Raw genomic sequence first — 12,021 nt, 5'->3', positions numbered from 1 at the left:
CATCAGCCCAGTGGCGCTTTCCAATCGCTTTCCAGGTCGATTTGCGTGCCCTTTCTGTAATCTTTGGTTGCCACTGGATTCATCTGCAACTTGCGCTGGCCCATCCATTGCCTTGCTTGCTTTCCTTTGGCTGTGGGCTCCCGGGGGACAACAGGGCTGTACTGTACCACTAGGATTATACTGCATGCCAGTATATGCTCACCTTTTTAAACCTTGGAAGGTTTAAACAATGAAAAAGAAAGAAAAACGAAGCGACCAAATCCGCGATCGACAAACTACAACTATGACCATATCCGCACCGACCGTCTCATGACAACGGTATCGGCATGAATAGATCTCAAAAAGGAGTGACTAGCCCTCGGTCGGTTGAAAAAACGAAGTCGGTTTTATTCATACACATCTAAGAAATATTTACCGTGTTATTAAAAAAAATGTTTATCTGCTGCAAAAAATATGTAGTGCTTGTTTTCACAACTCAAACAAATATCTTGCACATATCTCCATGTCGACCGGGATTTTACGAATCACCGGCAGACCGAGAATTAGCAAACCCGATCTGAAATAGCCTAGTTTTTTTTAACACATAGTACAATCGTAAATACTCGCATACACACACATACACTCACCGAAACAGCCTAGGTTTAGCAAACCGAAAATACTGCTTTACCTTTTTTATCTGCAATATAAAGGCTTTACTTTTGTGAAAGGAAAAAACTTTTATTTTTTGCTTTGGCTGGCCATTGTTTTATCGGGGAACACCCTGCGCTTTCCGAAAATCCCACTCATCCTCCCTGTCGCCGCATTTCGCCAGCTAATTATAAGCCTTTCTCCTCTCACTCCAGGCAAGCACGAGAGCATCCCAAATCCCAATTTTTCGTGGCCTCCCCGTCGCTCCGATCCTCGCCGGCCGGGCGGCAGCCCCAGTCCCAGATCCGCCCCCCTGCGGCGCCCCGCCATTGTCGCCGTCCCCGACCTTCTCCCCGCAGGGAATGGTGCACTGTGGGCGGCGGTAGGCAGACACGAGCACGGCTGCGGGGGCAAGAAGAGGCGGCGGCGAGATGGCCGGCGCGGAGAGGGAGAGGAGAAAGATGACGCTGCCGCCGGCGCTGCCCCTGGCCACGCTGATCGGGCGCGAGCTCCGCGCGGGGGGCTCCGAGCGCCCGGCGCTGCGCTACGGCCACGCCGGCTTCGCCAAGCGCGGGGAGGACTACTTCCTCGTCAAGCCCGACTGCCTCCGCGTCCCCGGCGACCCCTCCACCGCCTTCTCCGTCTTCGCCGTACTGCTCCGCCCCCTCCTTCGTGTCCGGTTCGTCGTTGGTCTGTGGAAATCTGTGATCTGACGGGTTCGCTGGATCTGTGGCCATTTCGCCAGGTGTTCGACGGCCACAACGGGGTGTCGGCGGCGGTGTTCAGCAAGGAGCACCTGCTGGAGCACGTGATGAGCGCGCTCCCGCCCGACATCGGCAGCCGCGAGGACTGGCTGCAGGCGCTGCCCCGCGCGCTCGTCGCCGGCTTCGTCAAGGCCGACATCGACTTCCAGCGCAAGGGTGAGACGGATCGTGTGTGCAGATGGCGTTTGCGGAGCACGCCTGTTGAGCATGTCGCTAAATATCGCCGGCTGTGTGTTTACTCAGGGGAGGTGTCGGGGACGACGGCTACGCTGGTGGTCGTCGATGGGTTCACGGTCACCGTGGCGTCGGTCGGGGATTCCCGGTGCATCCTGGACACGCAGGGCGGCGAGCTGCAGCTGCTAACCGTCGACCACAGGCTGGAGGAGAATGTCGAGGAGAGGGAGCGTGTCACGGCGAGCGGTGGGGAGGTCGGCCGTCTGAATCTCTTCGGCGGGCAGGAGGTAGCAATCTTCTTTAGACCGAACAAACTGCCCCTTACAAAACATGGAAATTTAGATTGAGCAAGTGAATAACTTGTTTGGTGATCAGTCTGATGATGCATTGTTGTGTGAATGATTTTTCTTAGGTTGGCCCTCTCCGTTGTTGGCCAGGTGGTTTGTGCCTCTCAAGATCCATTGGAGACATGGATGTTGGGGAGTACATTGTGCCCGTTCCACATGTCAAGCAAGTGAAGGTGGGTAGGCATTACAAAATGAATGTAATTTGTAGCTTCTTTTGTGGAGTTGTTAAAGTTGTCTCTTTCTCTTTGGTAATCTCAGCTCTCAAGTGTCGGAGGAAGGCTGATAATGGCATCTGATGGCATATGGGATGCGCTATCCAATGAGGCAGCGGCCAAGTCATGCCGAGGATTGCCCGCAGAACTCGCTGCAAAGCTTGTGGTTAAGGTAACTATGCCCGTAGCCAGTAGCATGTAGTACCTAGATTATCCATGGCTGTGGACATGATTCAGTCAATTGCCAATTCTGATATCTGTTTTTATGTATGCAGCAAGCTCTGAAAAAATGTGGGCTGAAAGATGATACCACCTGTGTGGTGGTTGACATCATCCCATCTGATCATCATTTGACATCGCCACAGTTATCCCCAAAGAGAAATCAGAACAAGCTCAAGTCTCTTCTTTTTCGTAGAAGGTCGCACAGTTCAGTTGGAAAGTTTGGAGGCAAGTCTGCCTCTATTGGTTCCGTGGAGGAGTTATTTGAGGAAGGCTCTGCAATGTTGGAAGAAAGGTACGTTCTAGTTGCTACTGCAATGATCCGGCAAACTTGTTGAGTTAATTATTTTCTCATAGTTCTGTGTGCTTTCTTATATATTATGCTATTTTACATCTGTGAATTTTCATTGAGCATCTATCATGCCTGTTGCCTATTTGATCACATACCTTTGCTGTGGCATGCTAAGACGTAGATTAGGATGTGTTCTTGTCAATTTCTTACAGCATTTGGATAGCCTTTTGTATGTATCATGGCTTATGTAACTCTTTTATATCATGTTTCCCACTTTGGTGCCAACATGTTTTTTTTTTCTTATCAAGTACCTACTCCCATTCCTGTCCATTGTTATGGGTGAGAAGAACCCTCTGAACCGCTTGCCACCTGCACTTGTCTGCATGATTATTTTTGTGCATATGCTTCATTCAGCTTTCAGCTGTTTATCACACTTGCTGGCACCGAAGAATTTTATTTAGTTCAGAATGTTATACTCTGGAATCACAATAGAGTAATAAGTGTTATGTTGATGATCTCAGTTTGACATTCCTCAGTCATCCATCTGTAATTTGTTGTGTGATTGTGAATCATGCTTATTGCGACTCCTCTTCAGTTACTTTTTTTTAATAAATTCTATGGATAGCTACTGGCAACAGGATGATTCTCTTGACACGATTATTTGTTGAAACCTTTTGTTGACACCTTGCATCACCTTTATTGTATATTTCAGAGCTTTTGGTTCAAAGATTGAATTTAGAGGTATATGACTGCGGATCAATCAAATTGTAACCATTTAATCAAGTGTGGCTCAAACTTGGGCATAGTTCTGTGCCACTCTATTTATAGCCGATAACAATGTTTAGCTGAATTCCCATGCTGTATGCCCTTACTCTGGGCACTGATTTGTCTTCTTTCATGGTATGCTTTTGAGAAGAAAAGTACACGATATGCTTGATTGGTTTTTACATTTGGCATCTGCATTTGAGAGTAGGTAAACAAACTGCATGACGAGTGATTAGAAGTGTACTCCCTCCGTTTCTAAATATAAGCCTTTTTAAAGATTCTAGTGCGGACTACATGCGGAGCAAAATGAGTGAATCTACACTATAATACGTCTATATTACATCCGAATGTAGCCCATATTAAAATCTCAAAAAGGTCTTATATTTAGAAATGGAGGGAGTAGAACATAGAAGTGCTGTGATGCTCTTCTGATTAATGTTTGTGTTCTTTGTGGAGAAATGACAGTCCAGAATTACTTGTCTATTTGCTCACACCCAGTCCATTAAGCACCGTGCTTTGTTCTTGCAGGTTGGGTAGGAATCTGTCCTTGAAAGCAGCTTCACCACCTTCTCGCTGTGCGATCTGCCAAGTGGACCAAGAACCATTTGAAGGATTGATGGAGGAGAATGGAGGTAGCCACTGCTCTTCTCCATACGCGCCTTGGGGAGGCCCGTATCTTTGTCTGGAGTGTCGGAAAAAGAAAGACGCAATGGAGGGCAAGAGACCGAGCTGCTCGACAGCATGTAGGTGAAAAGGAAGCATGACTTGTGTCAAAAGTATGCTTCTTCTCCGTGTAAAAACTAAAGAGATGGAGATAAGTTGTTGGTGGTTCAATTATTATTGTTTGCTGAACCTAACTAGATTCTCAGCCCGGTATAAATTGTATTTGGCTGCTAACCAGTTTGTTGCCTATGAACAATCCTAATATTGGATTCTTTTAAAATATATTATCGAGGAAAATACGGTGCAGACTGTACCATTGTGTGGGGAGAAACGATCTGCCTATTTATTGTGTGTTTTTGTGTGTTAGGGCCTATCATTTCTATTATTAATCTTGGAATGTATTTTTGCCTGAAGCGAAGTATGAGCTGAGCCAACTCTGTAAACACCGGATTTTGGTTGTTTCACGTTTGTTTCCATGTGTACGCATTTTCTTCTGCATACACATGATCTTTTTTTCTATTAGTGTACTTCCTCTGTGCCGCAATATATGAGGGAGTAGCATTTAGCCGTTGTATCTGGATTCCTTTGTTATATGTGCAAGGAATGAATTTACTCCCTCGGTCCCAAAATATAAGAACATTCTTAACACTACACTGGTGTCAGAAACGTTCTTATATTATGGGACGAAGGAAGTACTTTAGAAGAAGTTGGCTATATTGCACAGAGCTTTTGTTGGCTAATCGCAGGGCTAAATAACCATCTCCACTCGGGCCTGTTGATCCGGTAAAGAGAGATTTAATTGATTAAAAATGTTGCATCAAGATCTATAAATTATTTACTTTCGACCTCTCTGCATAATTAAGATTAAGATGCACATATCACACACAAGGAGAACAAAAACATTACTAGGTAACATAGGCTGCGACAAAAAGAATAATGCCGTCTAAGGTGATCGAGGGCGAGTATGAGACTAAATCCCCATCCATTTTGGGTAAAACTTTTCTTGACTACCTGTTTCTCAAATCCACATTATTATTGTTTACTAATTTTTTATCATTTCTACATAGGCAAAACGGCCAACAAAGTGTGGCTGCCCCACCTTGAGTGTCTTAATTTTCGTAGATAATTATGTATTCACATTTAAAAAAAATAGGGATTTGATTCTTTTATCTTTGTGGCAAAAAAATGGCTATTTACATGCCACTTTCGTTTCTTGAGGTTGTCTTTCGTTGAAACAATCCCTTCATGGAGAAATTTAAGTAAGACATTAACTTTCAATGGATTTTAAGCTTTCAAATTCTATTAGTATTAACTGGAGCATCACAATGGACTAGAGCCCGGCAGGGTGTCACAAAATATTCCTAGCCTTCAAATTAAAGTAAGATATTCACGTAAAAAAAATTAAAGTAAGATATTAACTTTAGTGGATTTTTAAGCTTTCAAATTCTATTAGTATTAACTGGAGCATCACAATGGACTAAGCCCGGCAGGGTGTCACAAAAGATCTACGTAGTTGATAAGAGCATCTCCAATAGCTTGTCTATATGGATGTCTATACTCGTTTTTCACGACGTGAGCCCAAAACAAGCGTCCAACAGCTTGTCTATATGGTCGTCCAAATATACACATCCTCTAAATCGACCTCGACAATGTCCACGCCTGGACAATGTGAAGGCGTCGTCTAAGCTCAGTTGTAGTCATGATTTCTTTCTCTCCCCAGCAACGGCCCACCTGTCATGGTCCCTGTATATAGACGTTCTGATGCAAAACTGGATGTGTACATGAGGAAATCTTTTTAGACCATTTTCTATATGAATATATAGACATCCAAATATACACATGCTATTAGAGATGCTCTAAAGAAGCCTAAACTAAATACGGTTTGGAGTTTGAGGCTTATCCAATCAAATGTAGAACTAGTGAAATTGGAAATGAACACAAGATGACAATAGTTAGAAAAAATCCCCTCATACTACCGCATTATTTATTATATTTTTCTTTTACCTTTTTTCTCTAGCTCAAATTTTAGCGGTGCAGTCTGTGCGTGCCATTTTACTTCTTTGGAACTACTACTCTACTGTGCAGCCGACGATTCTTGCACGAACTTCCGACGATGCTTAATCCCGCTGAAACAGCGCATATACTTTCATTCACTGTGAAAAGGGAAGTGGATCCTCTAACATTGAGAAGGAAAGTTAGAGAAGCTACAATATCCTAACATCCCTTCTTTCGATCCATATAATTATTGGCTAAAAGGATTTAAATTAATTTGCAAATAGATGATCTACTGTGTATATTTCTCTACCTAATATTAAAGGACGGATTGTTTTTCACTTATTTTGGTCCGCAGTAATCTTTTCGTACGTCGCTAGCAAAGGCAGACTTTGACGCGTGCGAACGCATCTCTTACGTTGCTTGTATAGATTCTAAGCCCGTTGTGTGGCCCAACGCTAGCTGACCTTAATTATGGGCCAAGTGATGCGTGTGGGCTTGCTGGTCCTTTGGGTGGAAAAACAAAATGCCACTTAAATAAAATAAATAAATGTGTGCCCGATGGAGTTGCACCCCGACCGCACACTGTATGGAAGCGCTGCCAACCACATGAGCTAGCAACTTAGTACAGCTATTTAGCAGCGTTAGAATTAAAGTAGTATGTACAACTGCAGATCTGTTTTTAATTTATTTCCAATAATTCTTGGAAAAAAAGTGAAATTTTTTCCTTAAATATTTGCATAATGTTTGAAAATGTTGAATAAATTCCGAAATTAAAACAAAGTTTTAAAACCTGAATAATTTTTGGACTACGTGAACAATTATTGAAAACATGATTTTTTTTTGAAATTATAAATATGTATTGAAATTTTTATATACGATGAACAATATTAAATTTATATTGAACATATTTTGACATACTCTCAACTATTTTTATATACACATTGACCATTTTTGTGATATAGGCTGAACAATATTAAAATACAATTTGAACAATTTTTAAATATAGATAGAAAAATTTTGTATTATACATTGAACAATTTTTAAATACACATTGAATATATGTACGTTGAACAATATTTAAATTTACATTGAAAATTTTGTGATATACTCTGAACAATTTTTGAATTGTAAACAAATATAAAGTGAATATTTTTTTGAAAACAGAACAGTTTTCTCAAAAACGTAAACATTTTATGAAATGTGAACAATTTGGAAACTGTGAACAAATTTTGAAAATGATGGCATTTTTGGCATTCCTAACTATATTTAAATTTTAGGACAACTATTTGAACACGGGAAAAAGGAAAAGGAAAAGAAAGAAAAAACGTAAAAGGAAACAAAAAACGAAAAAAAAACAGCGACATGTTGGCTAGTCCAACTGGGAGGGCCTTTAGCGAAGCCCCAATGCTTTGACGCTCATGAGCGTCAAACACGATCCACCGTTATTCTCACTTTATTTAGGAACCGAGTCAGCTCACTCCTGTTAATTTTTTAGATACATCTTTCATCGGTTGTTGGTTGATTCGGAACGGGCGTGAGTTGGACATTTTTATTATTTACCTCAACTCAAACTCACACAAGTACATAAGAAATGGGGTATAGCCTAACTCTTGTAGACACCGAGGTGAAGATAAATCTTAGACTAACAACTATCCATCAGAGCCCCAACTAAGAGTCAACCACGTACGTCCGCAAACTGACGAAGAACCTGTTCGTTCTGGATCTCAAATCAATTGAGCCCCGCGAATCAGTAGAGGGAAACATTCCTATCCTCCTCTATTTAACGAGGGCGAGTTGAATCTTTTCCCCGTGAAGATACATGTGGCAATAGTTGGCGCTTGCTCGATGTTCACAATGCAATTTGTTGACCAATAGAAGATAAATTATACATACACGATGCACATACATACACGGCTATGGATTATACACACATAAACCATGGTTGCCGCTCACTATGTCGTTGTCAATGTGGCACTACACATCCTCTCCTACAAAGGGAAGCAGGAACACCGGCGTCATATCTCACCATGTGACGTCCGACCTCTACATCCTTCCCTCTTACTTTGTCATCGACGAACCCTTTCACCTCACCGCGACCCACCTCCTCCACCAGGCCAACCCTGATTCAAGGAAATCATTGTTTGGTCTTGAAAAAGAGAGTAGAAGTATGAGGGGAGGTGTATGGACCAGGTGCAAGGAGTAGCTCGAGAAGGGCAACCCACATGTCTAGCTCACCGAGATTAATTGTTGAAGTTTTGAACATTTTCTTGCCTGGACATAATATTGGTGTGACATGCAGTGGTGAACCCATCGCCTTAGGATTGACCACATTTAACGCGTTGTGATCAGGTGGGTTATGCTCACCGTCCGCGAGGGTGAAAAAAAAAGGATAAGCGGTGACACTGTCAGGCGCCGTGTCGAATTAGAGTATGTGGATATGTTAGAAGTCTTGAGCTAGGCTTGGGATATAGTCGTGATATTATTTTTCTTCCGTTGCAACGCACGGGCCTATTTGCTAGTATAGTAATTACGTACAAACAAATTGATGGTGAAAAAAATTAATTTAAAATTATTTATATCGACAGTAAATATCAACATTAAACAACCTGTTAACTACCTACTAACAATTCCTAACTTTCCTTCTTCATTTTACACTAGACCAGCACTGTAGCACCGTGACTTCCCTTCTCTGTTAAAGGATCCGGTTCCTGTGAAAAGGGCCAGACGGGAACAGGGGAGACCCAAACCCTACCCCCGCCGCCCCCCAAATTCCCTACCTATCCCGCCGGAACACCGCGAGTTGCTCGCCCGAGTGCCGTCTTCCCCGACGCCGGTAAGCAGATTCGCCGCCCAGACCGGCCGTGCGAGGTGATCTCGAGCACGCTGTCCGCCGCGTTCTCATTCAATTTTTGTCTCTGTCTATCGATTTTGCCCTCAAATCGTTCTTATCTTCCCGTCCAGAGTCGCCGCTGCCGGGGGTTCGCGATGCCGCCGTAGCTCTAGGTAAGCATACTCGCCTCCGTGCGTGCCCCAGGGATCCGGCGTCATGAGCCATCCTTACGTTTCCCCTTTTTATTCTTGTAGTTGATCGGAATCTGATCTGACGGAGCACCGGCGATCGACCAGCCACCATGCCGGGAACCGGAGGCGCGACCGTCCTGGACGACCTTCCAGAGTGGATCGTTGTCGAAGAGATCCTCGTCCGTTTGCCGCCCAAGGACATCCTCCGCTGCCGCGCCGTCCGCAGGTGGTGGCACACTGCCACCTCCACCGACAAGTTCATGCTGGACCACCACCGCCGCCAGCCCTTGCTCCCGATCCTCAGCCACGTCGTCGTTCCGCAGAAAGCCCGCCTCCTGTTTTCCTTTGATGCCGGTGCAGGCCAGCAGAAACTCTGCCCTGTCGTCCGGACCTATGACTACGGTAAACTGCAGGCCGCCTGTGATGGCCTCCTCGTTGTCTCCCACGGATCCATGACGGATAAGTTCATCTGCAACCCTGTCACCCGCAAGTCTGCCCGCCTAGCAAAGCCTCAGGCCCAACGGGGTTTTTACCACCAGATTATCGGCTTCTACCGGCACCAACCATCCAGAGGAGAATTCCGAGTGCTATGGATCTCTAGGCCGACGACCTACAATTCATACGACACAAATTACAGAACTTTCTACTACGTCATAGTGGTGGGATCCGATAATACAAGATGCATCAGACAAGGATGCATCCCACAACCAACATCCTCGCCGCCTTCCTTGGATCTGGCTTTACGCAGGGGCCTGCCTGATTCGTCCCAGTATCCACCAGTCCACCACCGTGGCGGCCTGCACTGGAGACTTAGAAGATACCACGGCTCCGATGCGGACTACATAATGGTGTTCAACACAGCAGCTGAAACATTTCGATTGATGTGTCGTCCTGCCCGATTGGGCAACTGCTTACATGAGTCATTGCTGGAGATGGATGACACTCTTGCTTTGTGCAGCATCTGCAGTGACAAACACACCATAGACTTTTGGGTGCTACAGGACTACGATGCTGAAACATGGTCTTTCAAGCATCGGATTAATTTGATTGGGGTGGATCCATCAGCGCTTGTTGATCCAGAGGTCATAATAGCCCCTAGTATGGCTGTTCTCAGTGGGGGTGAGATGCTGATTCGGTTTACTCATAGGGGTGTGTTGCATTTTGATGTTGATGGCAAGTTTTTAGGATATGTGAAAAGCCAAGATGGCCAAGAAATCAATTTGTGGGTTACCGGGCATTACCTCCAGGAGAGCATTATTCCCGGTCCACTGTTCCATGAGATGAGAGAAGATGATGGTGCGAACCAGGAGCCTCCATTTTTTGTAGGACTGTAGGATGCAGTGCTTGATCTGGACGTTCTACACTGCTGGTTTGCAGCGCCATTGGAGTATCTATTCTAATTCTATATGAGCCTTTACTTTTGTTCTTAGTTGGTCTTCTTAGTGCTGCTTGTAAAACTGAACAATTCGGATGGTAGGAGAGCTCCTCTGCTATCAGCATTTGGTGTCTATTATCTTGGATTTAGCATAATGATGGACTACTTACTCTATTTTATTCCCCTCATTTACTTCATTTTTTGGTACCACCAAAGGCATGGTTGCAATTAGAAACCGGTGATTGCTCGCTAAGATATTAGGCTCTGGTAAGACTTCCTGCTACTCCAGATTCAGTACACCAATGACTTGCCATTCCACTTTCTTTCCGAGAAAACAGATGTTTGTACACATGCCATCGAGAAAAGATGAGCTAGTCAGTCTTTGTCGTGTTGTTTAAGTGCATACTTTTGTTTAGGGATCCATTCTAGCATTAGAAGTAATTGCGACATTTTGAATCGTTGGAATGGTTAGTTTGGATCCTTCCTCCATGTTTAGTATTTTTTTTTTTAAATGAGACCAACCCAAAGGCTAACCCTTGTTGGCATTTTTTTATAGGAGAAACTCCGCGAGCACTGCGTGTCCAAGCCGGGCTTGAACTCGGGTGGGCTGGCAGCTACCCCAGCTGCCCAGCCAACGGGTCGATGCCCCGTCCTCATGTTTAGTATTTTGATCCTTGCTCAGTGTGTAATTTTGTCCTAAGAATCTGACAGGTTGCTCCTGCTCTTTGTGTCGCAATGTTTTTTGGTTCCTTGGCTTTGATGTTTTGAGAAAAAAATCCGTCCTGCTGGTAAGACTGGTAGTGTTGCCATGGTCTTATTTATGTTGTTTTTGTGTATAGGATTTGGTGGGTTTTTTTGGGGGTAAAAGTGAGGTGAAGATGTACTGGTTCCTGGTTCCTCTTCTCCTGGATAATATATTCTTAATTTACATGGTGATAATTTGATTAGTCAATGCTTTTGTATGTAAACTCTTAGATCACATGGAAAAGTTCAGCAATTTTGATGCTGTTTGTGTGAGTAGACATGTACGAGTATAAATCTGCATTCTCCTCTTTCATGTGGATTAACTCTCTACATGTTAAATCCAACCATTCGGTGATGTTTCTTTGGGTCTTTAATCTAGCCTGGTGTATATGCCACTGCATAATAAATCAATGATCTATAAGACCTTAGATTATTTCAGTGACTAACTTCATTATTTTTCATCATCTGATATGCCCTGGGTAACTTGTGAAAAAAATGTAAAAGAAACTTCCCAAAATGAAAGTGGAGAGACTCTTACTGAATTTTTTTTCTTTTTTCAGATTCAGTTTTAAGCTTTTTTTTGTTTGCGCAGGCTCAGTTTTAAGCTTTGAGAACATTGATGCGATAAATTCTCCCCGTCAATGTGGATGTGGACTATTTTTTATGGGGAATTGATGTGAACTGTTTGTAGAGTCCATTATCCTCAAGTTGCTTCTATCCACGTGATTTTTCGCAGCTATTTTTTCTTCGAAATTACACTGGGTGGTATTACATACATCTAGATTTTACCATCTCCCTGTTTCCTTTTCTCGCTTCATATGGT

The 12,021-nt window shown here is 43.7% G+C and overlaps 2 protein-coding genes across 3 annotated transcripts; both read left to right on the top strand.

Moving 5' to 3' along the window:
* The first annotated feature begins 814 nt into the window (after positions 1-814).
* LOC123043578 (probable protein phosphatase 2C 33) lies at positions 815-4,394 on the top strand. Its single transcript, XM_044466069.1, has 7 exons — positions 815-1,277; positions 1,373-1,547; positions 1,635-1,852; positions 1,978-2,085; positions 2,171-2,296; positions 2,400-2,638; positions 3,929-4,394. The coding sequence occupies exons 1-7, from the start codon at positions 1,059-1,061 to the stop codon at positions 4,149-4,151; spliced, it is 1,308 nt and encodes a 435-aa protein (XP_044322004.1). The 5' UTR covers positions 815-1,058; the 3' UTR covers positions 4,152-4,394.
* Positions 4,395-8,722: 4,328 nt separating this feature from the next.
* Positions 8,723-10,628, top strand: LOC123043577 (uncharacterized). 2 transcript variants are annotated; one of them, XM_044466067.1, is made up of 3 exons: positions 8,723-8,891; positions 9,020-9,061; positions 9,143-10,628. In XM_044466067.1, the coding sequence occupies exon 3, from the start codon at positions 9,190-9,192 to the stop codon at positions 10,411-10,413; it is 1,224 nt and encodes a 407-aa protein (XP_044322002.1). In that variant the 5' UTR covers positions 8,723-8,891; positions 9,020-9,061; positions 9,143-9,189; the 3' UTR covers positions 10,414-10,628. The 2 variants fall into 2 exon arrangements, with proteins under 2 accessions (XP_044322002.1, XP_044322003.1); XM_044466068.1 differs by having other exon boundaries at positions 8,779-8,926.
* The last annotated feature ends 1,393 nt before the right edge of the window (positions 10,629-12,021 follow it).

The sequence above is a fragment of the Triticum aestivum genome, chromosome 2B (assembly GCF_018294505.1).
Source record: "Triticum aestivum cultivar Chinese Spring chromosome 2B, IWGSC CS RefSeq v2.1, whole genome shotgun sequence".
Taxonomy (NCBI): domain Eukaryota; kingdom Viridiplantae; phylum Streptophyta; class Magnoliopsida; order Poales; family Poaceae; genus Triticum; species Triticum aestivum.
This window is presented reverse-complemented; position numbering and strand designations above follow the sequence as displayed.